A 27,775-nucleotide genomic window follows, 5' to 3' on the forward strand; every position below is an offset into this window, starting at 1 on the left:
GAATTATTTTAAGTGCCTCATATGTATTCATTCATTTAATTCACAAAAAGAATTTATTAGTTCAATTTACAGCTAAGAATTGATGCACAGAGATATTAAGTAACTTTCCCAAGGACACACAGATAACAAGTAGAAGAGGTGACTTTGAATCTATGCAGTCTGGGTCTAGCACTCATTCTTGGAGCATTATACCATTCTGCCTCTGAAAATACTCAGGTCTTCATTATTCTATGTTTTCTCTCATCTCTCATTCTTAGTGTATTTCCATTCTCTTGGCCTAGAATGATTTTTCTCCTAATAGTCTCATGACTCTTACTCATTCTTAAATGACTCGACTGTATTAGATAAACTTGATATAATCTTGTAATCTCCAGTACACTTACAGTACTATATTGCCATTGCTAGTATAATTGTTTCCTATACTAGACTACAAGCTTCAAGAGAGCTGGGGCCTTTGCTGTTCTGCTCATATGTGCATCCTTGGTACTCTACTCATACAGTGCTTAGCTCACCTCACAGGAATGAGAACCCATGATCTTTTACCCCTTCATAGCCTTGCACATGTGTTCTGCCTGGAAAACCCTCTGCTTTCTCTCATGCTTTGTGTACTAGGCAAGCTTTTATTTATCTTCCAGCCTCAACTTAACTGTTTCCTGCTTTGTGAGGCCTCCTTTGATCCACTTGGTAGAGTGCAGAGCTCCTGTTTGAACTATCTTGCTGGCCATTGACAGTCATGTACAAGTGTTTTATTTCCCCTTTATTAATATTTAACATACTGTAGTATGTTCTATACTATGTATGTATGTACTATGTATGTATGTACTGTAGTATGGATAGTATATAGATTGTGACTCATTAGTGGGTAGTGATTGTGACCCATCAGATTGGGGATCATGGCTAGGATTTAAGAAATGGAAAGAGAGTGTAGACAAATAGGATAGAAAGAAACGCATTGCATAGAAGAAAGCTAAATACTGGGAGGCTGCCATGTGTAATGGAATAGAGCATGAATTTTTAAACCATACTCTCTGGACTCCAGTCCCAGATTTACTCTCATTGACAAAGTATCTAGTTGACTTTGGCGAAGTTACTTAACCTTTCTGTACTTCAGTTACCTAATCTGAAAAAAATAAAGATAATGATAATAGGGCCTGTTTCCTAAAATAGTTATAATTAATTGAGTTAATAATTATAAACTGATCGGAACATTTTGCATATTTGTGCTTTTAAACATTGGTTTAATATATTACACACACATTTATACATGTGCTGAATTGCAATGTAAGTGTCTGATTTTGTTTTTTGTTTTTGTTTTTTTTTTGAGATGGAGTCTTGCTCTGTCGCCCGGGCTGGAGTGCAGTGGCATAATCTTGGCTCACTGCAATCTCAGCTCACTGCAATCTCCACCTCCCGGGTTTAAGCACTTCTCCTGCCTCAGCCTCCTGAGTAGCTGGAATTACAGATGTGCGCCACCACACCCAGCTAATTTTTGTCTTTTTTCTTAATGTGAGTTGTCATAAGAAATGAACTCTGCTCTAGACTGGAGTCTTTGAAAGCAGGGATTTTGTTTTCAACTTTTAGGCCTCGGACTTACATAAAATAACACTTCTTTGCTTGTTGACTTTCTTTCCAGAATAGATTAAAGAAACTTAGAGTTCAGACTTGGTAGGCTGGACATGGTGGCTCACGTCTGTAATCCCAGCACTTTGGAGGCCGAGGCGGGCGGATCACCTGAGGTCAGGAGTTCGAGACCAGCCTGGCCAACATGGTGAAACCCTGTCTCTACTAAAAATATAAAAATTAGTCAGGCGTGGTGGCACACACCTGTAATCCCAGCTACTCAGGAGGCTGAGGCAGGAGAATTGCTTGAACCTGTGAGGCAGAGGTTGCAGTGAGCTGAGATTGCGCCATTGAACTCCAGCCTGGGTGACAGAGCAAGACTCTGTCTCAAAAACAAAAAAACAAAAACACCAAAACAACAACAACAACAACAACAACAAAAACCTTTGTATTATACAGCTGTCAGATTTTAACTAGAAAATAGAAAGCAAATAAATAAAGTATGTAAATATGCTCCCCAGTGGAATTGCTATAGTTACTATGAGGGAACATTAAGTTTCTCTTTCAACTTCTGGGTAGACTCGGCAAAAAGGAAGATGTGAAGAACTACAGAAGTCTCAACACCTGATGAAAAGGCATACATCAGTTCTTTAAGAGACAAGCTTTTTCCTGATACTAAGCTCCAAAAGAAAGTTATCATATAATCTTATGTAAGAAAAATTTGCACACCTAATGCAACAAAATGGTTATTTAGACAGCTTGTCATAAATATTACATCTTTCCATTAAGTTTTCTTTCAAACAAGATAGTAACAGGTAAAATAAATGATTGCTGTGTGCTATTCTCTGTGTTAAGTGGTCTTTACAACAACCCTATGAACAATAACCCTTGTTATTACTCCCAGAGACCAAGGCATGGAGAGGTTAAGTAATTTGACCAAGGCAACCTATTGTTATAAAGCAGAAGCAAAGCAGTAGGAAAAAAGATGGTTCAAAGAGAAGAAGGAATGAATAAGCTAGAAAGAAAATGGATGACATATATTTGAAATCAATTTTCAGACTTTTCCGGTATTTCCAGGACTGCCTTGGATCCAGAACCTGCCTTGGGGCTCAGTTCTACCAGAACTCAGTTGTTCTGCAATCATGATTCAGATTTCCATGAAATCATTTTACTTAAGCTTGTCTGAAACAATTGTTTATCTTACAACCAAAGTAGCCAAAGAAATGCATTGCTGATTAAGGGAATTGTTTTCTCAAAAGTTAATTTGGCTTAAGGTTTTTCCACATTAATGTCAAGGTCAAGATAAGTGACTAATCTCATTTCTTTTCTATGTTTGAAATGGCCACACAGAAGTACAAAGGATAATAAATTATTACCATGATAAGAAAGGAGAGAAAACAAATTAGAGATCTCAAAATTTCAGAAATGTTTTCAGAAAGCAGTTGAAATATGACTATAGAAAAAAATGATATTTTATAGTGATAAAAGGATTTGGCTCATCAAGAGGACATAAGCCTAAATGTTTGTGCTTCTGATAACAGAACTTCAAAAAACGTTGAACCAAAACTGATAGAAAGAAGAGGAGAAGTAGAAAAGTCCATAATTTTAGTTGGAGATTTCAACATCACTCTCTCAATAATTGGTAGAAAAACCAGTAGGAATATAGAAACCTTCAACAACGCCTTTAATCACCTTAAGTAATTGACACTTACGGAGTATTCCACCAAACAACAGTAGAACACATTATGTTCAACTGTGCATGGAGGATTTATCATAGTAGATTATAGTCTGGGCCATAAAACAAATTTTAACATGTTTAAATAATTTAAATCCTTTCAACTATGTTCTCTTACAAGAATGAAATTAAGTTAAAAAGGATAGCAGAAAGAGTTTTGGAAAATCTTCCCAAATTGGGAAGCAAGACAACATACTTCTAAATAACCCATTAATCGAAGAAGAAATCACAAGTCAAATTAGAAAATATTTTAACTGAATGAAAAAGAAAACACAGCATATCAAAGTTTGTGGGATACAGCTAAAGCAGTGCTTAAAAGGAAATTTATAGCATTAAAATGCTTGTATTAGAAAAAATGTAAATATCCAAAATTAATTTTCTAAGCTTTCATTTTCAAAAACCAGAAAAAGAAAGCAAATTAAACTCAAAGTTAGTAGAGAAAAAGGAATAGTAAAATGAGAGCAGAAAACAAACAAACAAAAGCAATGAAACTAATGATGGTTTTTTGAAAAACAAATTGATCAACCATTAGTCAAACTGATCAGAGAAAAATAGAAGACACAGTTTACCAATTTGGGAAATGAAAAGGGACACATCATTACAGATTACACAAATATTAAAATGTTATTAGGAGATAAACTTCATGCTGATAAACTCAACGACTTAGATGAAATGGCTAAATTTCCCAAAAGACACTGCCAAAGTTCACTTACATAGAAACAAATAACAGAAGAGATTTATATTTATTAAAGACATTAAATTTATAGTTTAAAAAATTTCCTACAGAGAAAATTCCAGGCCCATGTGGCTCCACTAATGAATTCGCCCTAACATTAGGGGAAGAAATAATGACAAACTCAACACAAACTCTTCAAGAAAATAGAAGACGAAGAAACACTTCTTAACTAATTCTGTAGCAAATGATATGATTAAGCAGCTGAAAGATCTTCATGATAATGTTAATATAAACCTATCACATATATTAGAGTTAAGGAGATGATCAGGAAACTAAGATTTAAGTGTATTAAGTATATTCTTAAATGCAGAAAAGTTATATAGCACATGCTATATATGTGTTATTTGTTGGATATAAAATATTAATCTAAAAAAATAAAACCAGTAATACTTGCAAATCAGTTGTCCTAAAAACTTTCCCCTGAATCGAAACGCTCCTTTTATTAAATGCCAGATTTTCATGTGTGTATATGAGGCATACACCTTTACACATACATATACATATATATTCTGTTATATTAATTTATTTGCCTTTTCTTATATTAGTGCCACTAATGTTTTTATCAATATAGTTGAAATGCATTCTTATATCTGGCAGAAAGTCCCTTTTGTTCCAAATGAGAAAGTTTTTCTTGTATATTCACTGTTTTATATGAATTTTAGAATAATCTTGTCAAGAGTTGGGGAAATATCATTAAGATTTTATTGGGATTGTGCTAAATTCATATGTTATTTTAGGAGAACTGACATTATTAAAATACTGAGTCCCACATTAACAAGAACCTTTCATTTCAATTGTGTTAAATAATAACATTGACATCTCTTCACATTCTTGGCTTCAGTGAAGACGATTCTAATGTATCCTAAACAGAAAAAGCCTTTTGCCATAGGTTTTTTAATAGATACACGTTACCAAGATAAAGAAGCTTTTTTTTAGTTTCCATTTTTCTTAATCATGTGTGAGCTTTGAACATTGTGAAATAATTTTTTTGCACCTACTAGATTATTATAAAGTTACTAGAGTTTCTATTTTGAACTATTCTTCCAATTCTGAGATAAACTCACAATGGTTTCGATTTATTGACTTCTGTGTGTGTATGTGTGTGTGCACGTGTATGTGTATATGTGAATTTTGCATCTAAATCATAATGATATTGAGCTGTGGTTTTTATTTTCTCTTGCTACACTTTAAGGTTTTGTAAAATTGACTAAAGAATTTTTATCTTATTCAATTAAAAGTGAGGGCAAATTAAAATTTTTTTCAGATAATGCAAGGACCTAGACACATCTCTTTCTCTGCAGTCTTTCTGGGCCCTCCCCCAGCAAAAGAAATTACAATGGTTACTTGTATTTTGTAAAATCGACCGAAGAATTTTTTATCCTTTTCAATGCTCTAGGACATTTTGGATGAAATGGGAATTTCTTATTATTGAAAATTTGGTAGAACTCCCATGTGAAACTGAATAGTTTTTCTCCTTTGGTGAGAGTAGGGGTCAGGGAAAAGGGGTTAGGTAGGTCTTATAATTAGTCTTCTAAATCTTCTCCAGCTAATTGTTATTTTTGAAAAATAAGTGCCTGTTTATGCAAAATTTTATATTTACTGCAATGAAGTTTAACATGATATTTTCTAATAATGTTAAAGTCTCTTCTATATTTCTTGAAATATTCTCTATATCTTGAAGGTAGTGTAAAGATAATGATGGCTAATAATACAGGGCCTAGGGTTGGACTGCCTCTGTTGATGAACGAGCTCCATCACTCACAGGTGTGTGATCGTCACCTTGTTAATTAAACTCTTTGTGGCATAGTTTTCTCATCTGTAAAATGGAGATTAAAATGATAGCACCTATCTCATAAATGGAGATTAAAATGATAGCACCTATCTCATTAAAAATGTTGTCAAGTTAAATAGGCTAATTACATGTAAAGTATTGAAAACAGCACCTGGCACATCATTAAGCATACAGTAAAAGTTAGCAGTTACTATAATTATAATTAGAAGCCTTTTCCATTCATGCTGCTATTTTTAGTGACTATCTGTTTTTGTTTTTCTTGGTTATGGTTGCACAGATATCTCTGTCTTTTCACGTAACCAGTTCGTTTGTTTTATGGGTCAACTTTTTGGTCTCTCTTTTATCATTTTATTAATTTAATGTTAATATTTTCTTCTCAGTTTTTTATTTAGTATTATTTCATAATATTTATTTTGTTAGGATTTTTTCTATCATCCTGAGTTGAAAGCTAGCTTCTTCACTAGTATCAGTTGCTCCTGTTTTTCAGAAAATGCACTTAAATCTATAGCTTCCTTTTTAAATATGATGATAACTTCTTTTTTCTTTCCATTCTAAATATATGAAAATTTCCATACTGGTTTCACATTTAAGCAAATAATAAACTTGGAGTGTATTTCTAAATTTGCAGGTGAATAGTTTTTGGTGTTTGCTTTTTTTTTTTTTTTTTTTTGTAGGGGATCCAGGATTGAGAAGTAAATCTTCACTCATGCTTAGTAAGTGTGTCATGGATGTATATCCATGGATGTGTAGTAAGTGTATGAATTTACAAAATTCCTGGTGTGACCAGTACTTGGCCAGATTTTATAAATATTTATTTTTTTGAAAAATAAGTATATATTCTCTATTTAATTTGGTAGATAGTTCTCTACATAAAAATCTCTCAGAATATAAATATTAGCGTGAGGCTGTTATTTCAATCAAGCTAGGCAATTACTGTTCAAATACTTTTCCCTCTACTTTATCTGTAAGTTTCTGGAAAAAAAATTAAAATAAATGTCTTCTCTTTCTTCTGTTAATTTTATGTATTTTAAGCTATATTATTAGGTGCATTGTTTCCTACCTGCTATATTTTTCAGTAAATTAATCTATTTATAAATCTGATATTATTATACTCCTTTAATGTTTTCTGCCTGAATTCTATTTTGTTTAATACTAATAATATTATACAAGTTTTCTTTTTGTTGGAATTTGCATTATTTTATGGGAATACAAAAGAAAAATATTCTTGTTCTCTACCTACTAATCTATTTTATACTTTTTTAAAATTTAAATCCAAGGCTCTTTTATTTCATCTTCTTGCAAATACTTTCTTTTGTTATTGCAATGTTCTTATTGATATACTTTTTAATTTACTAATTCTATATTCTTAGTTATAACTAGTAATTTTCTAAATGTTTAGATAGCTGCAATAAAATTAATATCACATTCAGGAAACCAAGATCTTTATATACAGATGTTTCCTGATGAAAGAATCAAAATGATCCATTGACTTTTTGTTTTTATTAATTTAGTTTTTATTATGTTCTGGAAGTTTATTGTATACATATAGTCTGTGAAAAGTCCTGGCTTCACTGTTCATGTGCACAGTGCACACTTACTTTGCAACAGTCATTAAAAGCACATACTATGAAAGATTTGTTTACATGACTTACAGTTTGGTAGTCATCTTTTAAGCATTCAAGTTTGATAGGGAAATACATTCTAATTTTATTTTTAGATAAGGGGAAAATCAAAATATGTTGAGTCAAATGAGGAACTGTTTCTATCATAGAAACTTAAAAACCCAAAGAAGAAATGAGATCAACCGCTGCTCTTCAGTAGTCAGAACTTGACATTTCTCTTAAGATAAATTACACAGATTTCTCACCCAAGAAATATAGGATCTTTATATATAAAAATATAGAACAGAATCAGTCTAAGAATCATTTGGTTTCTTTTAAAAAATTTTATCAAAAAAGGGATGCAAGAGAGTGTAGTTGACGGAATACCAATGATTGATTTGTAAAAGAGAAGTTTTATAAGTGTATATTTTTTCTCATGACAAAATACCATTACTTCACTAGAAGACATGCCATAGTAAGAGAAATATACATGCAGTTTTTGTTATTTACCCTTACACTATCATCCATTACATTACTGAAAAGAGCATGAATAATGTTTTGTTTTCATTTTTAATTTATGTGATTTTTCCCTTTGTATGTTAAACCTGTTATATTTCTCTTTAAAACTGGTCATGTTTATAGCTCAATGTATACTATTCTTCTTGCCATTATTTTTAATATGTTTAAAGTATTTTAAGGAAATATATGTTTAGAGGGAGCAACATTAGAATATATATGACAAAACTATAGGTGTAAAGAATTGATTGTTTTACCTTTCTCAGAGAAAGCTCCTCATGTAGTTAATATGAAAGATTTTTTCTTGAAAAGGTTAAAAAAGTTCTAATCAACTTTTGTACATTATGTAGAACTTCATTTTCTAAACTCTGCAAAAGAAAGTTTCATATTTAATGGGGAATCATGAATTATTCCATTTATTATCTACTTCCTCCTTTCAAAGACATGATCTGGATAAAAGGCGGGGTGAATAATTTCAAAAAATACAATACATTTTTAATGGGAAGGTGCAAACTACAGATTCTCATGACTATTAGCAAGTGTAGAGGAAACAGAATTTTACTTGCAAAACTCGTCAAACTCTTGCAAAGATAAAATGTATGACATACTTTAGTAAAAAAAATGCAGTGAGCTGAAGTTTTCTTTATAATGCAACTTGTTTTTACTAAGTTTGCTCTTTATATTCTCCAGCTTTTCATTTTTATTAAAAGTTTGATATTTCCCTGAATGTATATGGAAAGTTGATAGTTCTTTTATTTATAATGCTGTATAGAAAGCTAAAAGAAAATTTTAAATGATGTTATTTCAGAAAAAGTTTTCCAAACAAAATTTCAAAAATTGTGGAGGGTATCATAGAATTATGTTTCAAAAAACAGAGTGTCAGTGTGAAGATGGGTGGTTTTAAAAAGAACAACACAACAGAGTGAATATCGTATTCTGTGGAGTTTTTTGTTAATATAAATTATAAATATTAATTTAGACAAAAATGATCATTTGATGAGTGAGCATGATGAAATTTACATGTATATTTAGTCCACTCTTTGTAGTCCTGTGATATGAAGCTCATTTTTTGTTTCCCTCCTTTCCTCATGGTTTTTTCTTGTTATTTTAGGATACAGAATATACCAGAATTGTATTACTCACTTGAATTTATTTTGTATCATTATAACTCAATTTAAAAACTAAGATTATTTCCAGGGTTTATTTTTCAGCTTAGGTTTAACTGGTTTTTCTATAGTAGAGAAGTACAGTGTAATCTGAAAGAAAAGAACAAGAATCCACATGATTTCTGCAGTTAGCCAAAGGTGTTTGGAGTCAAGTGTTGTAATCCTGGCTTGAAAATACTGTCCCTGAAAAATTATCCTTTAACAATGACGCTCATTTCATATCTTTCCATGTGGAATCTTTGGCTTAACATTTTTCTACACGAATTATTTTGTATAAGGTTTGAATTTCTCAAAGGATTTTGCAAGTAATAAGACTTTTATCAAACTCGCATGTGTAATTAACCTCATATAAGGAGCTTTTCTTCCTATCCTTTTTTACCAAACTACTAAAGAAGTTTTCATTAAAGGCAGTTACTTTTTGTGAGATCAACAAATGTTTCTAAAACAAACAGTAATTTTTTTAAGTTTTAAAAATGTGTATGTTTGAGGTTTTTCGATACAGAAAATGAATGATGCTAAAGTGCTGTGCGACAGCTACCGTGGGTAACTATTTTGGTAATACTTTCTATTTACTGATAAATAGTTTATCCATTCCTAGTTGATAACAATTACTGTACTTCAAATATTTGATTAAGTGGGAATCACTTGAATAAATCACTTTGAGCAGGTGGGCACATAAAAAAATGCCTTTATGTTATTAAGGAAATTATCTAAAGTTATTGTAAAGATTGTAGTCCTGTACTATTTGCTAAATAAGCATGATTTCCTCTGATATTTGTTAATCACCAAAGAAAATACTGTTTGGTTTATAAACATTTGTTGATCTCACATGAAGTGACTGCCTTTAATGCAAAACATCAGTTCTATCAAAACAGAATCTGTGAAATAATTTCTGTCCCATTCTACACAAATATTTCATAACTTCCAAAATATAATCACCCATGTTGAATTGAATTCTTATCAGGATATTGAGAGAATCTTTACTGATCAAATGTTTAGATATTTTTATTATTCGTTGAAAGGGTTATATTAGTGATAGTACTATTTACAAAATACCAGAGGATAAAGTTTATTCCTACTGTTTTTTTTTTTAAATAAAGTTGGAACTTAGGTTAGTTTTTTCAAAATAGCATTTTTCAATTTGTATATATACTTTAATAATGTTGAAAGTCTGACTATGCTTTTCTTTATTCTTAATAGATAAGAAATCCAAAACTACAAAGCAAAACTTGCATATGTAACAGTTTCCTCTAAAGTTCAAATTAGTAAACGCATAACTGTTTTTATAATCACATAAAAATTCTATTCCATAAAAAGTTCTGGGGGGCAGATTTTATTTATATATTTAAAATTGCTAAATTGGACTATCTACCAAAATTGAGTCTAAATCAAAACTGAAACAGAATGCTATATTAATATTTATATTCTGACTTTTTGGTAATATTTTTATATTGCTTAATTTCTTCACTTCATATAAAAGATGAAATCATATTTATTTGTATGCAATTCTAAGAAATTTCTAGAAAAATTATAAATTAATATATTACATTAGATGATTTCTTTGGAATGAAGCTAAAATGTTATCTGAATCTTTACAAGGAGAATTTTATATAATTTTTATATATCATTTTATATAAATCATATACAATTTTATTTTAAAATATTTTATATTTTATATTATTTAATATAATTTAATAAATTAATAATATAATTAATAATAATGAAATATATGATTTTTATATTATATAATATATATTATATATTATATAATATTAATAATATAATATTATATATAATATATTATATTAATATAATATTAATAATATAATATTTAATATATTATATATAATATAATATATAATATAATTTATATAGATTATAATATAATTTAACATAAATTATATTATAATATAATTTATATAAATAATATAAAATTTATATAATATATAATTTCATACATGTAAATAATATATAATTTTTATAATATAATTAGATATATATAGTAGTATATAAAATATATAATGGTACAATATAAGCATATCACAATATTTATACTTTCAAATTATATTTTTAATCTCAAAGTGAATATGATTTAGAAATTCTATTAAAAAATCAAGATCATTATAATGGCTGTGATATTAAAATTATTATATGATTAGTGATAGTCATAACTGAGATAATACTATAAAAAGAGCTTTTTAATTAAAATATATTAAACTATACATACATTGAAGTGACTGTATTGTGTTCATTATATGTTCAATACTCTTAAAGGAGGTTCTGAAATGTTTAGAAGACATTAATAACAATATTTATGTTAATGATGAATTCTAGTTGTAATGACTAACTATAATGAAAGATTATTTTGATCCAAATATAATAAATTCTACTCTTTGAGATGTTAACATATAATAATTAAATTAAATCATATAGAAAATAAGCAGTACTCATATTATTTATGATTGGTGGATGTATGGGATACAAAACAATTTGTTTTAGAGAATTCATCATAATTTAAAAGTGCTTTATATATGTATTTTATTTGGATTAATACAAGTTTCTCATTAAATATGTGAATGTTTAAGTATAAAATATTTTTCTAATTTTTCCAAAAATAAGAATTGGATGCTATGAAAACTATTAATCTATGATATGCCACCTCCCCATTTACATTTTTAACAGTTGAATCTTTGTTAACTCATCTCATAGACAGCTACATGTTTTGCTGTTCCAGATGGATGAGATAGAATACCATGCATAACTTTACATTTATCTTCTTTGAGTGTCAACTTATTTGCATATCAATTAAAATAATATCTGTATTAGGATGGATAATGAAAGTTATCAAATTTACATGATGTAACTGCAGTTTGCTAAATTTCCAGTAGATGCCCCCAGAGACCAGTCAACTCATTGGAAAGCTTTTAAATTTAAAAACCTTTTTATATTGAAACTTCTTTCTTGCTATATTTTGAAGTACATGGAAAATAAATTAAGAATTCTAAAAATCTTAACTCCCTAATGTTTCTTACAAAAAATACATATATGGCTGTTGGTAGTCCAATTCTTAATCATTACTAATCAATACTATGACTAATAATTGTGAACAATCTAAGTGTGTAAAATTAAGAAAAATGCTTTCAGTTTTCATTGTAATTCTATATGGCTTTAAAGCAAAAAGTCGTTTTAAACAGTGTCAAATTTTTTGTCTTTTTCACTTCTCTCTCTTTATACATTTATATGGTTAGGAAAATGCTCTATTATTATGTTAGCTTTTGGGAAAAAATAGCATTTTTACCAAAAACTATAAAACATAAACAACTCATACACTTTTTATCAGTTAGTATGTGTGTATGTCAAGAAATGACTTTTTTCATTCTAATTACAGTATACATAATATCTACCTACACTGAAAAAGATAGGTAAGAATAGTGATTCACTTTATTCCAAGGAAATTATATTAACTGAAGCTATTGAAGTATTAATTTAAGTCAATGTAATTATCCCGTAGGTGATTCCAATAACATTTATCCCTACCATATGAATGTAAAACTGTTATAACTGACACATAGATAACCCACTTGTGACTTTTAAATATTAACTTAATGAAATAAAAGTATTATCCTGACTTTTGATTAGATATTACATATCTTTTGACTTTATCTTTGTCAGATTAAATGAAAATTTTATGATCTTGTTTTAAAGTATTTTTTTATTGAACTGCTTTTGAAATATTTCACTGAATGTAAAGCTTCATGTTGATTCCATAATTCAGTTTATCCTATGCAAAAGTATGTTAAATCAGTCATATAATTGAATAGAAGATAATGTCTTTGATTTTAAAAATTCACCTAATAACTAATATAAAGACCTACTTAGGGGGTTTTATATTAGTTATTAGATGTATTAGTTTAGGTACAGAGAAAGTAAAATAAATTGTAATTTCTATTCATTGCATCTATTCACCTTTTTTATATTTGTAGGAGTATATGCTTTTTATCCTTTCAAATGTTTGTCTTTGTCAGTGTTTTTCCTGTTAGACTTTACACCCTCAAGTGGGAACCATATCTATTTAATTTGCTCTTCCTGGATGCTGCTGGCTGTCTGCTGTCTCCTGTTAAAGGGAAGGATTCTCTGGGGGAGTCACAAAATGATACTGATCTCTGTCTAATACCCAACCTAAACATGGATTGCCATGGAAAAAGAGAATGGCTTTCCGATTGAAAGGTTGTATCATAATTGTCAAATAATATCAAATTCCTAATCAATGCAAATAAACAGAACGTTGTGTGGAGGAGGAGGAGAAGAAGAAAAAGCAACAATACATGATATAATAGGAAGCAATGGAAGGAAATGGGAAGAATTCACAATTTTCAACCAGAGGGAGCTGGATGTGAATTCTAACTCTGCCATTTACTATTAATAACTTGTATGGCTTTGGGCAATTCACAACCTCACTGAAGACAGGTTTTTTAATTTGTAAAAATTGAAGTAGTACTTTATACAGTTATTGTGCCAGTTAGAAATGATGTCTACACAGTGCCTGACACATTGTGGGTGCTCTATAAATAGTAGCTATTCAAAATAGTTTAAGGCAGAATTTTAAAACACTGTAATATCTCCATGGCTGTTTTTCAGTAAATTATCCATTTCCCAGCATCTCTAACATTCACCTGCTGTGGAGTTATGCCATATTGTTCAGCTCTGCTTTCTGTCAGTTTCTAGATTTTTTTTATCTCTGCATTTTTTAAGGGAGATGTTGATGTGAATTCAGAACAGTTAACAGCATCTCCATTGAATGAATAATACCCTTAAATGGCAATAAAGCCTATATGAAATGCTTGACTACTTAATTTCATTCTCAAATGCGTTCTCAAGCTGCATCCCTTATCCCATTGCAGCCCCAGGTATCTGCAGTGTCAAAGATCTTCCTTAGGATACATTCAGCATGTCCACGATTTTGCTTCTGTGAATGGCACATTTTTTTCCTGTCAGATGAACTCTCCTCATATTTTATAATATTAAATCTCTCCATAAATTTTACCAGAGTTCTCTATTTTCATCCAGTATCGTGGCATCAGTTCAAGAAGATTTTTCTTTTTCTGATGCTTAAAAACAGCATCTTTTAATTTAGACTAATATTCATAAAAGTTTTTTAATGTGTAAATGAAACCAAAGGCTAAAAAGTTTATGGCCAAATGAAATAACGATTAAACAAATAAAACTGAGTTTTGTTTATATTTCTATTTGTGTTTAAAACAATTCTTTCATACAGCAAGTGAACTTTGGCTATGGTTCTCTGTTACGAAATTTAAAACCTGAGAAATTCAAATATAATGGTAGAGATTGACATTCCTTTTTTTTAGATAGCCAATTTATTTTAACAAATGAAGATTTTCTGGTTAAAAGAAATAATTCGCATTAACTATGAAGGTTTAGATAGGAACCAATTATTAAACCACTATAATTGTCCTTTCTTGCTCTCAAATGTTAACAATGAGGCTTAAACAATAGCATATTAGTATGCATAGGTATGTGTGCATGTGTGTAAAAAGTAGAGACGATACCAGCATAGTTCTATATGCATATTTAAATACATTTCTATTTGTAACATCACCTGTAAAGAATGATCTTTTAAAAAAATGTACTGGAAATTTTAAAAATTGATATTAGTTATATATCATAGATGTTTGAGGCTGAAAGATGGTGTGGAAATAATGATTGTCCAATCCCTTCTGAATCACTTAGTGTTCTTTGGTCACAGACAGCAGAAATGGATTCTGACTAAATCAAGTGAAAATGATTTTATTGAAAGGATGTAGTGGAATTTAGAGGAGAACCCAGATCAGAAGAAAAAGACCAGACCCGGCCCTCTCGAATGGATATAGGTAGCAGGAACTATGAGACAATCTTGTCAAAATTCTGCCAGAATTGATTGAGCGCCAGCAACCTCCTACACCTTTGTGTTGCTTGCCTCAGGTTTCAGAATTTTGGGAGAGAGACCAGTTGGCCTAATTTGGGTCAATAACCCACTCTTTGGCTAGGGAGTCCCTGAATTTCCATGCCACCAAGACTACACACAATGTGGGGAAGGTTATTTCTGAAATACTTTTAGAGTGTGCCTCCTTTGGACGTGGAGCTAGATGCTGGGTGGACCAAATCCAGCAAAAGCACCTTCATCTTCCGGGGGTGGAGGAATGAGGCCCAGAGAGTGATTTTTCTGGATTTCTGACCCTGTTGGGATTAGAACTGAGATGGCCTTCTAACTGCCCTATCTAGCATTTATTTGTATCATTTATGGTCAATGTTTAAATTTTTATCTATTTATAATTTTCTTCATTTTTGCCCCCAAATGTTTTCTTCACTCCGGAAGACTGGCCGGCCACCAATGCATACCCATACAAAGGTGGCATTGCTTGTGTGAGTCAAGATTCCAGCCCCTTGTCCTCTCAGGCCTCCTATGTCACCCCCCAAACTGCCTTCTGGGGTAACACGTGGAGGTCCCCTCAGGCTCCTGAAACTCCAGTTATCTGAACCTTAACTCATTTTCTTTCCCCAAACCTGTTCATCCTTTCGTGTTCCCCTCTTTAGCAAATTACTAATTACCCATTACCCAATCCCCAAACCTGGTTGTTACCCTTGCTCCTCCCTTTCCTTCACCCTTGATATATCTTTGAATCACCAAGTAATCCATATTTTTGTCTCCTTAAAATGTTTTGAATTCACCTACTTCTTTCCATCCCTCCAGCTTTACCCTGGTTCCACCCCCAGCACCTCTCCTTTCCGTGACCACCAGTCTCCCATCCGTTCTTCCTGCTCCTGGTTTTATCCTTCCCCCCTTGCTTCTCTTGGATCAGGTGTGAATTTCTGACTCACAGACTTGAGAATGCTAAATTGAAAGTCTTTATTTTTTTATAACTTAATTTTAATTCCTGGCCCTGAGCCTTGATCCTCCCTAGTGTAAAAATCCAATCTTGTCACTCTCAGGTAAAGTCAGTCCAATTCGGCAGTTTCTCAAGTTGTTCAAGATTCTAAAACTTCTTCCCCTCACCCTATTTTCCTACACAGAAACAGCATTGCACTACTGGGGGCTTCAGGGGACGAGAGTTACTAGATTTAGCAAATAGAAATACAGAGCATACAGTTCAGTCTGAGTTTCAAAAACAAGAAACTCTTTTTAGAATAAGTATGTTCTATGCAATATTTGGGACATACTGCTAATAAAAAAAAATCATTCATTGTTTATCTGATGTTAAAACTTATCTGGGCCTCCTACAATTTATCTGGTAACTCCCTGGGGTAACAGCATTTATTTTCAGATCTTGACCTGGAACAATCTTGTCCAACCCAGTGCCCGTGGGCCACAGACAGCCCAGGATGGCTTTGAATGTGGCCTAACACAAATTCATAAACTTTCTTAAAAAGGTTATGAGATTTTTAAATGATTTTTTTAAGCTCATCAGCTATTGTTAGTTTTAGTGTATTTTATGTGTGGCCCAAGGCAATTCTTCTTCCAATGTGACCCATAGAAGCCAAAAGACTGGACACCCCTGACTTCTAGGACTTTGTAATTGTCACTGCATTTGTCTGTCCAGTATCCACTCCTTCCTCTGTCTTTGCAGACATAACTCTAGTTTTGTTTGTGGGCAGCAACATGCCCAAGAGCAGGCAGCATATTTGTTTTTCCAGACTCCTGGCACCAAGTTGAGGAGTGGGGCCGTGACAGGGTTCTGGCCAATAAACAAGTAGAAATCTGCTAGTGGTTGCAGGAATGTTTTGTTTTTCCCATAAGGGCTGCCAGTGCCACCCCACTTTCCCTTTTCTTCCTGTCTTGAAAGTGGACATCATGTCTGAAGCTGTAGCAAGCCCTGTAGCAACCAGTAAGGGACCAGAAGGAGGGAAAGTCAAGATAACCCCAGAGACATGGCCTTGAACTTGCCAGGCCACTGAACCAAGGCCCTCAGCTGCCTGCCTTTAGGCAAGAAAATTAGAAACCTCCATTTTTCACAGCACTGTGAGACAAGTTTCTTTTACTTACTAGCTGAATGCATTCCTAGCTTATGAGGTCCTTTACATGTGTCAATCTCTGATGTACTTGATCTGTCTTTGTTCTATCAGCTCTGGAAATATGCTGACCTGAACCCTTCAGGAGTGCCCCAGTACTTCTCATTTCAGTTTTAGCTGTGTCTTACGTCAGTCCGCAGTGGGCAGCCCACGAACAGTTGTTAGCATACATCTCCTTGCTATGGCCAGATGACATTGTGACAGACATATCAGCCCTCTCCTCCCAGTAACTTCTGGGCCACGCATGGAGCCCACTGGAATATTAAGTCCCTTCTCCTATACCATTCAGGGCTGTGGGCAATTACAGGGATGATCCTTGTCGTCCTCTGCCTAGAAATGCTATGCAGTGACTTTTGCTGCCTTTGCATGCCCTTGTGTATGGGGAGGTGGGAAGAGGGATGTTGGTAGTCCTCCCTGCCTTCAAGAACCCTAGATGGGAAGAAGGATATGAGTGTTTTCTACTCTTGACTCCCACTGCATTTCATAGGATATTGACTTTTTTACTCTCTGAGCTCCTCCATTTGACTGGAGTGAGGAAGAGAAAGAGAACATGGCCCTCCAAGCATCTCGCTGCCTTTCTCCATACTCTCCTCCTCTATCGCAATTGGAGGACAGGAATAAGTAACAACCACTATTCCTTTTCTCTTCCCCATTTCAAATATATCTTATTCTCATGCTAAATGTTGGCTTTTGATCTTTTGACCTAGGATCCATGTGGTCTCTTTATTCTCTTTATGGACTAATTCTGTAACAACCTGACTGCCAGATAGGGGAAGGTTGCAGTTCAACTGGGACACTTCTTCTAGATGACTTTTGTAAAATGCAGTCTTGTCATGTCGGTTCCCTGACTCTGATCTCCAATAGCTCTACCTCCCTGCTAGCTTGCAGTCCAGACTTCTCACTGTTGTTTTTACCGTAAGGTCTCTTCATGATCTGGGACCTGCCTTTTTTCTAAACTTCCTGTCTTACCACTCTCCTGCTTGCCACTTCTTATTTGTTTGTTCTCTACCTAAGCTGATTCACTGGATAAGAAATTCTTGGCAGATGCAAGTCTAGTCATTGTTTTGTTTTGTTTTGTTATTTGTTTGTTTTTTGAACTCTGTAGGTGAATCTAGTGCATAATGAGGAATTGAGAAGCAGCAGTGAGATTTCACAGTTCCCAGAGTATTCTCACATACCTAATTTCATTTGGTTCCTAGAGGAATTCCATGGTGTACGTAGCATATACTAGTATACACAGCTTAGAGATGAGAAGACTGGAGACCTAGGGAGGTGAGGCAAAACTGGGCTCAATCTTGGTGATCTGGGCTGTTTCCACTCCACGGTGAATTTTTGTTGCCAGTAGTATCACATCAGGTCTTTTGTCCTATTTTTTTAAAAGAATATAACATAATTAGTATAAAGCTATATCTTTTGGCATCTAATTGTTCTTTTAATGGAATAATAGCCACTACACAGCTATCACCTCACAATTCTGTTTATTTCCTTTCTAGAAATTTTCATCATTTGAAATTATTCTCATTTGCTTACTTATTTGTTAGTCATGTTCTGCCCTTAGAATGCAAGCGTCACAAGGGCATGGAATCTATTTGGTTTAGAACAGTGCCTGGTACTTAGTAGGAAACTCAGAACCTATTTGTCGCATGACTAAAAGGAATATTTGTTTGTCACTTTATCTTCTTGCATTTGATTATTGAAGTTAGAATAGAATTATTAATCATTAACTTAATTCTAACTGAAAATAATTTGAAAATATATAGTTAGTAATAGAATTCAATAAATATTTTCTGCATGAATGAAAGAATGATGAACTTCTGTAACATACAGTGAAACTACTAATATAGAGAGAATATTGTTTTGATATTAAATGGCAATTTTTGTTTTTGCTTGACTTGTTGGGGTTTTTTTTTTTTTTTGGTGGGAGGCTGATGTATCAAGTATTTTTGAATATTCATCAGTCAACTAGCTTATTTGTCCTTATCAAATGGAGCTCATCTCTGGAACTGATATGTTTATAATGTAATTTCATTAAAATTACTGTATTTAGATAGCTCCTAGCATCTTTCATTAAACAGAAATTGTTCAATTATAAGTGTTTGAGGCAAAGATCTTTTGATAGTTTTCAGTGCTTTCACTGTGGGAAAAAAGGCAACATGATTCAACCTTAAATTATTAGAGAATTAAAACACCATGCAGACTGAAAGGATTAACATAAATCTGTGAGTGTTCTGATTCATATTCCCAGTTATAGGAACTCCTACAAGAAGAACATCTGTGTGGACATGCTGCGAGATGGTTATCATAAGTCCTTCACGGAGCTCTTCGCTCTGATGGAGCAGTGGGATGCCCTGAGGGAGGCTGCGAGAGTCAGGTCCCTCTTCTGGCTGCAGAAGCCCCTGGAGGAGCAGCCTGATAAACTGGATTACTTCTACCATTACCTGACCAGGGCTGAGGACGCTGAGAGAAAAAGTAAGTGGTGGGACTGTGGGCAGAGCACAGAAGGAGTCAGAACAGCGAGCTCCTGGGGGAAGATTCCAGATTGTTTCATGTATGAATTTGAAACATTAAGACAACTTAACACACTTCAACCCAGTCAATCAAGCATCTTTATGGAATTAAGAATAGGGAATATTGGATCACGAGGCTGCCCAGACACGAGATCATCCTGGTGATGTCCTTCCGAGCCAGGAAGACAACACATAGCACCTAATAACATTTCCAGAACTTCCCCATGAAGTAACATAGTTCCTATCATTAGATTTAAACCTTTCTACAGCTTTTCTGTATATGTAATCTGAACATTGACTTTCACAGAGGAGATATTTTCATAGAGTACTATAACTTGAAAATCACACTGATTTTCCTAAGTTTAGATAGTGGACTTTGAAGTTTGGGTCAAGAAGTCCTACTGATTTGAATTGGAGAATTTATCTTTGTAAATAGTAAAAAGACATTAAAAAAACCTGCAATTCACAATTGCAAATAAAATTGTTAATTTGATATTTTCCATGATATCATTTCTAATAAATTTTTTGAATTTTAAAATTTTCCAGAAAGTTAATGTATATTCCAAGTAGTAAATATTTTCATCTCTACACTAATTTTACTGATATTGTTGTCATAAATATTTCTTAGTTACATATTAGGAACGGGTCATTTTAACTAGTCATCCATAATCAAAGATAAAAAGGAAATCCTAGAATTTGGCATGTAAATTTGGTATTCTAAATTATTCTTTTCTCCACGTTTTTTGGGGAAAATACCACAGGATTCAACAAGAAAAACTCAGGCCTCAACCTGACAATGTCTACAAGTCATTTCAGGCTTTTCTATCAGAAAATAGAGTATTAGCAACTTTTTGTTACCCAATGGTACCATGGAGAAAATTTATGGAGTCATGTAAACAACATTAGAAGAGTCTCTATATGTTGGAGCCAATACATATTTCCCATCAGGTTTTGACCTGACTTATGAATATGAGACACACAAAAATGTGAACAAAACAAATGAACTAGGGTGTGTGTGTGGCAGGAGCGCGCTAGGAGGTGGTTATTTATATTATGAAAAGGGTTTCATTGCAGGATGGATGTGAAAAAAAGTATTTTGGTGAACTTTAAAATATGATTTATAATAATTTCTCAAGAAATTAACTTTTGTAAATAAAAAGTGCTACTGTGAAAAACCTCCATTTTGGCTGGGCTTGGTGGCTCACCCCTGTAATTCCAGCACTTTGGGAGGCCGAGGCGGGTGGATCACCTGAGGTCAGGAGTTCGAGACCAGCCTGGCCAACATGGTGAAACCCCATCTCTACTAATAATACAAAAAATTTAGCCGGGCATGGTGGCAGACGCCTATAATCCCAGCTACTCAGAAGGTTGAGGCAGGAGAATTGCTTGAACCTGAGAGACAAAGGTCACAGTGAGCTGAGATCACGCCACTGCGCTCCAGCCTGGGTGACAAGAGTGAGACTCCATCTCAAAACAAAACAAACAAAATTAAACAACCTACATTCTAGTATTAGCCCAAAATTCTGAAGTGATATTAAAACTGAAAGTAGAACTAATTAAGATAATATTTGTTCATTAGCTTTTTTATTCAGTTTAATTTTATCATATTCACTGTTTAAATCAAGGCTTTCATTGGAGATAGTGTAAATATAAGCTAAATATGTCACTTGTCATAAGGTGTCATAGATGTGAGCCAGCTTGTCAGAAAGCTTTTTCAAATTTATAAAGAACCTAAAATGCCACATAGTCTATTTCAGGGTAGAAAAGATTTTAATTTATAATATTTCTTAAAGAAAAGTTACTATATGTTTAAGTAAAAATGTTTCTCCAATCCAAAAGTTAACAAAGTCCAACTTTTTGTTTTGTTTTGAGACAGACTCTTGCTCTGTCAATCAGGCTGGAGTGCAGTGGTGCCATCTCAGCTCACTGCAACCTCCACCTTCCAGGTTCAAGTGATTTTCCTGCTTCAGCCTCCCGAGTAGCTGAGACTACAGGCACAAACCACCATGCCAAGTTAATTTTTGTATTTTTAGTAGAGACGGTGATTCACCATGTTGGCCAGGCTGGTCTCGAACTCCTGACCTCAAGTGATCCACCTATCTTAGTCTCCCAAAGTGCTGGGATTACAGGTGTGAGCCACTGCACCTGGCCCAAAGTCCAACGTTATAATAGCCAATGTCTCTTCTGTAGGATTATCTCCCGCAAAATTCAGTGACTTTTGTCTGGTTGAAATATAGAAAATTAAAATTATTACAAAAGTATTACTGGAAAAACTTCAGCTGAAGGACATGTAAACATTTGTGTGGCCTTCTTTCAAAAAATGTTATAATTTTTTTTCCACATTCAACACATGAACTTTACTGGAGGAAAATTGTGGTTTGAATTAGGAACGTACCAGAAAATGAGATATGCACATTCACTCTTATTAACTTGAATGAATCCTAAATCTTAAAATGTATATGTATGCCTAGAATATAGAAATGTTAATAGTATCTTAAAGTTCCATTCCATATGGTTGTGGGGTTGGAGACAATTTTCCTGAGATAGCGTATAACTGAGCATTCTCGTTGCTTCTCATTGGAAGGACCATCACTCTAGGGTCACAGTGAAGTTCATTTAATCAAAGCTATGGCACTAACAATAGTCATCTCAGGTCAGTTCTGTCTCTTGAGACTTACAAAGCAGTAACCTAGAGTTATTTAAATTACTTTACAAAACATCACTTGCTGTTTTATAGCAAAGGTGTGTTTAAAGTAAGTCATTCATTTCTTTTGGGGTTATTTTCCATTTGTTAAAGTGTCTCTTTGTCCTTGATACATTTTTAAAATATTATCCATTGTCATGAATCATTGCTGTGCCATCTGTGACATCTGATTTGAGCCTTATGTCCCATGGGGTTAGGGAAGAGATGACAATAATGGTAATGGGTAAGAGAATCAATAGATAATTCAAACATTATTTACACTTGACTTTTAAATTTATTAAGGGTTGAGCAGCAATTTTTTTCTAATAATGTTTGTTTAAGATACACAAATTATGTTCTACTAAAGCAAAATTCCACAGATATTTACAGATTTGATGTAAAGCAAAACAAAACAATTTTCTGGCAAAATAAGCTTGAGAAATACCAGGTGAACTAACACTGAGGTTAAGCAGGTTGATGTATTGCAGGACTAATCAGAGCATTTAGCATGCTGATGTTTATTGTGTGGTTTACTGAAAAAGGAAATTAGCAAAAATGTTTCCCAAATTTATTTTATTGTAGAATCGTCTTTTTAAAGAGCATAAGAAACCCACAATAAAATTGATTTTTATCTTCTGAGTATACCTGCTGACAATTCAAGGAAGTTGTCTACAAGCAAGGAGAGAAGGCTACTTGTAGCCTTTGTAAAGGGCACAGGACATGTATTTGGAGTGCCCAAAGATTTGAAACTTTAATATATTCTTTTATATTTAAGATTCTGGAAAACCATCCATTTTTTTCATAGAAAAATAGCTTAGCTGACAAGTAGTCTTTAAATATGTAATCTTGGTAGCTTATCTAACTCATTCCTAAAAAAAAAATAAAATAAAAACCTTATGAAATGTTGCAAATATTTTTACATTAAGGTTTAATTACTAAAATATAAAAAAATTGTTTCAGGACTACATATATTTTTAATTATATATATACTTTTTATTAAAGTGGAAAATACCAAATGTTTTACTTGCTGGCTTCTAAAAGCAATAACTCTCTAATCAGTAAATATAACCAAGAATATGAAATATTACAAAACAGACTTTACTGTTGTATTCACATTATGTAGGAAGTTCATAATGGAAAGACAAAGCCCAGAAATAGTTCTGAGGTGGGAGTATTTGCATCAAATAAATAACTTAGGTTATCTACTTTTCACCTGAGCTGTCACCTAGTGTGAGTGCCCTCGAAAAGCAGAATGGCTCTCCAGAATCCCCAGCAACTTCCAGGATAGGGAGACCTTTTTATTTTGTTTTCTAGTTATTAAATTTATTTTCATATAAATCTTAGTTTCCATTTTAAAGAATTTTGAAATAGTATATGTAAAGGAATAGAATCGGTTTTAGAAATTTCTTTTGAAACATTGGGGTGACTTATTTACAGTTCTGCAAAATGACCCTTTGTTGTAATCAACCTGCTTAATTTTTTCTGAGTTTTGGTTCTAATCTTATAGGTGTCCTACTGGGCAATATTTTTCATAATTGTAATCTCTTCAGGAATATGTGGGTTGATTCCTCTGGTAGTAGTGAACAATTAATATCAGTGAATTCTAATAGATAATGGTTGTTATTTAAAAAATTATTGGAAGGGTAACCCAGAGACCACTGCATTTTATAATACAACTATGCTTTCAGCATAAATACAAAAGACATAAATATTATTAATTTGTTCATATTCACCATTAGAATAGAGTTTACAGGACTGAGGCATGATTTATTAACACAGAGACATGTTTGTTCAAGGTGGGGTTTATAAGACTGATTCACAATTGATGGACACACTTTTTATGTACATATAGGTTAGATACCCTTTAAAAAAAAAACCTAGAAGAGTTTAATCAACAACTTTCTGAATAAAAACGACTAGTATTTATGCATTCCCAGCAAAAAAAAATACCCATAGAAAACAGAAGCATAGGAGTCTTCTCTTTCTTAACATTGCTAGAAATTAATATTGCTAGAAACATTGCTTGAAAGCATATGGAGCCTATAGGGTCATTCTGATCATCATTTGTTGTATCTATCAGGCCTGTGACATTTTTTATGATATGAAATACCTTGGTATTTTCATATCCATTCTGCTTTCTTCATTTACATTATCTTTTGCCATGGCTGAGAAACATTGCCATCTCTAGAATCTCTAAGTACTTTCAAACCTCCAGTGGGAAAAGTGCTCAATGATACCATATACTCCTTTCTTCCAAAAGCGCTGAGCACGTTGCTAGTAGGTATTGTTCTGTCCTATATTTTAAAGCCTCCTGTTTCAACCAAATAGTGTGAATTTCCTACATGTTGTAAGTTTTCAGAGAGCCTTTTGTTGCTTTACTCATCTGCACATCCCTTAATTAATGTAATTAAATTAATAGTTAAAATAAATTAATTTTTGCTTTTAGACCCAATTTTTAAAATTGTTAATCACATCTTTAAGGAAAAGTAGGAAATAAATGTCATGATACTGGTTTGCCATTCTAAGGGATATGCCATGAAACATCTTTCTAATGCCATTCATGGCGCTTTTCTCTCTTTGAAGAATCCTTCGAAGATGTATATAACAACTTGTATGCTCTGGCCTGTTACTTCAATAACCCTGAAGACAAATGGGTAAGGAACCACTTCTATGAACGATGTTTTAAGATTGCTCAGCTGATCAAAATTGACGGTGGGAAGAAAGAAGCCGAGGCACACATGCATATGGGTCTTCTCTACGAGGAAGATGGTGAGTGGGCATTTGCCAGGATGCCTTGGGTGTGTTTTGGTGGATCCTGAGATCACGCAACCGAAAAGCACATGGTGGTGGAGAAAAAGACCTGAGATTTCAGCATAATCATGTATATTATTGAGATCAAAAAACAAAACCATGTGACTTGTGGACCTAGCTTCAGTATTCCTTACAGAATATTTTTTGCAGAATCCCTTGCTCATGCTTCTGCCTGAGTGCTCAACCTACAGTTCCTACCCGTTAACATCCTCACTAAGAGAAAGCATCCTCCCTGACCCCTCCACACACAGGATGAAAGAGTGAAAGTTATAGTTTATGATTTTCATACTGCCCCATGCCCGTTATATGAAAACCAAGAAATATCTATGTAACTCACATACCACCTCATCATGACATTTTTTTTTTTTTTTGAGACGGAGTCTCGCTGTGTCGCCCAGGCTGGAGTGCAGTGGCCGGATCTCAGCTCACTGCAAGCTCCACCTCCCGGGTCCACCCCATTCTCCTGCCTCAGCCTCCTGAGTAGCTGGGACTACAGGCGCCTGCCACCACCCCCGGCTAGCTTTTTGTATTTTTTTTTAGTAGAGACGGGGTTTCACCGTGTTAGCCAGGATGGTCTTGATCTCCTGACCTCGTGATCCGCCCGTCTTGGCCTCCCAAAGTGCTGGGATTACAGGCTTGAGCCACCGCACCCGGCCTCATCATGATTTTTAAAATAATTCCTGAATGAAATACTCATTTAAAAATAACTTCATACTTAATAATGTTAAGACAAGCCAAAATCTAAAACAACAACAAAATTGTCAGAAATAGATTTTGTATAGTGGTCGATCAAGGATTGCAAATAGAAATTTAAGAATGGAAAATTCTTTATGGCAAAATAGTGTGCAGATAATATGCAAAGAAAATATAGGGAAAGATGAAAAGATTTGATCTTGGATAATGCCATTTCTTCCGTCAAAACACTATCTCGTTTTGCATAAAAGTTTTGACTTTGGTGAAACTGCTCAATTTTAAAAATATTTATTATTTTGTGCCTAGGACTGCATAGGACTTTGAAAGTGCTTCAGGAAGTTGCAGTTCATGTGATTGTAGCCAAAGCTCATGAGGTGCCTGAACATGGTCAGAAGCCATCATGCGTGCTAGACATAGGGAGTATTAGAACAACTTAGGGAGGTGAGATGTCATGCAGACTAGATTCAAGGAAGGCACGATGCAATCAGGAGGGACTGGCAAGGGACTTGGAAGATGGGTGGAATTTAGGCTTGTAAATGAATAGGAATATATTCTGTGAAAAGGGAACAATATACACTAAAGCATAATTAGAGCAACTGATAAGAGGGACAACCTGCATCCAGTGGGAAGTGTGGGCTGTTTTTTGGAATAGTTAAATGATTTTTTTAACTTTTATTTTAAGTTCAGGGGTACATCTGCAGGTTTGTTACATAGGTAAACTTGTGTCATGGGGTTTGTGGTATAGATTATTTCATCACCCAGGTATTAAGCCCAGTACCCATTAGTTATTTTTCGTGATCCTCCCCCCTCCTCCCACCCTGGGAAACCACAGTGGGAAGGTAGAATAGGGACACACCAGCAGTCAGAGCTTGGACTTAAGCTTCTGTACATGGAGGGCAAGGAAAGGAGTGGGATATCAGTCTGTCTGTAATACAAACTGTGGGAGGAGGGAAAAGAGGAAGGCGATGGCTAGGAAGCTGCTGCACTCAATGTAATTAACTCGGATAAAACAATGGAAAACTACTATATTTAAGAGAACATATTTAAGTATTCCACTGCAGTGCAATCTGTAGTATCCCAGAAAAGGGAATTAGCTAAATGTATTTAGCAACATCCATGCAACAGAGTTCTGTGCAGTCATGAAATAGGTTAAAGCAAAAGTCGTTGGTTCATTCAACAAATGATGATTTACAACCTGGTGTCAGGGGATAGAAGAATGAACAAGACAAAGTCTCTGCCCTTGTAGAGCTTACATTCTTCTAGAAAAACCAGGTCTTAACAATCAATAGTTATGTAATATTATATTAAGTCGTGTTAAGTCCTACAATACGTAATAAAGTAGAGCAAGGGGATACACAATGGTTATCACTTTATATAAGGTGCTTACCTATTATAAGGTGAGATAGCAGTGAAATGAGGGAGTAGCCCTTGTGAAAATCTGAAGCAAGGGGTTCCAGAAGGGGGATGCAGTAAGTGCAAAGGCCCTGAGGCAAGTGCATGCTGATCATGCCTAAGGACCAGCAAGAAGGCCTGGGTGAATGGAACACAGTGAGTGGAAGGTGGGAAGTGGAAGAAGCTGAAGTTACACAGGGAGGCTTGGGATAGATCACACTGGGGCTTGTAGGCCAAGGTGAGGACTTTCGATTTTATTCCAAATTAACACAGGAAACCATGAATATGTGTTAATTTCAGAAAATGCTCCTGATACATTAAATAGAAAAATAAGATATAAAGCACAATGTAAAATATATTTGTATTGTGCATATATCTACACTAACACATTAACAGTAGTTATTTCTGAGTGTGGAGACTCTAGGTGATTATAAATGTACACACTGAGGAGATATGGCTTACTATAAATTGAAAAGTTATTTCAAATTTGTTAAAAATTTCTAGCCTGTTGCTAAAAGT

The 27,775-nt window shown here is 33.6% G+C and overlaps 1 protein-coding gene across 2 annotated transcripts in view; it reads left to right on the forward strand.

Annotated features, from left to right (window-relative positions):
- The window catches only part of TTC29 (tetratricopeptide repeat domain 29), a 262,482-nt gene that overhangs the window by 17,035 nt on the left and 217,672 nt on the right, over positions 1–27,775 (forward strand). For both annotated transcript variants that reach the window (XM_050789925.1, XM_050789926.1), the window contains 2 exons: positions 19,416–19,639; positions 24,944–25,129. In XM_050789925.1, the coding sequence (XP_050645882.1) occupies positions 19,416–19,639; positions 24,944–25,129 (410 nt within the window). The remainder of the gene's footprint in view (positions 1–19,415; positions 19,640–24,943; positions 25,130–27,775) is intronic.

Source organism: Macaca thibetana, chromosome 5, assembly GCF_024542745.1.
Source record: "Macaca thibetana thibetana isolate TM-01 chromosome 5, ASM2454274v1, whole genome shotgun sequence".
NCBI lineage: Eukaryota > Metazoa > Chordata > Mammalia > Primates > Cercopithecidae > Macaca > Macaca thibetana.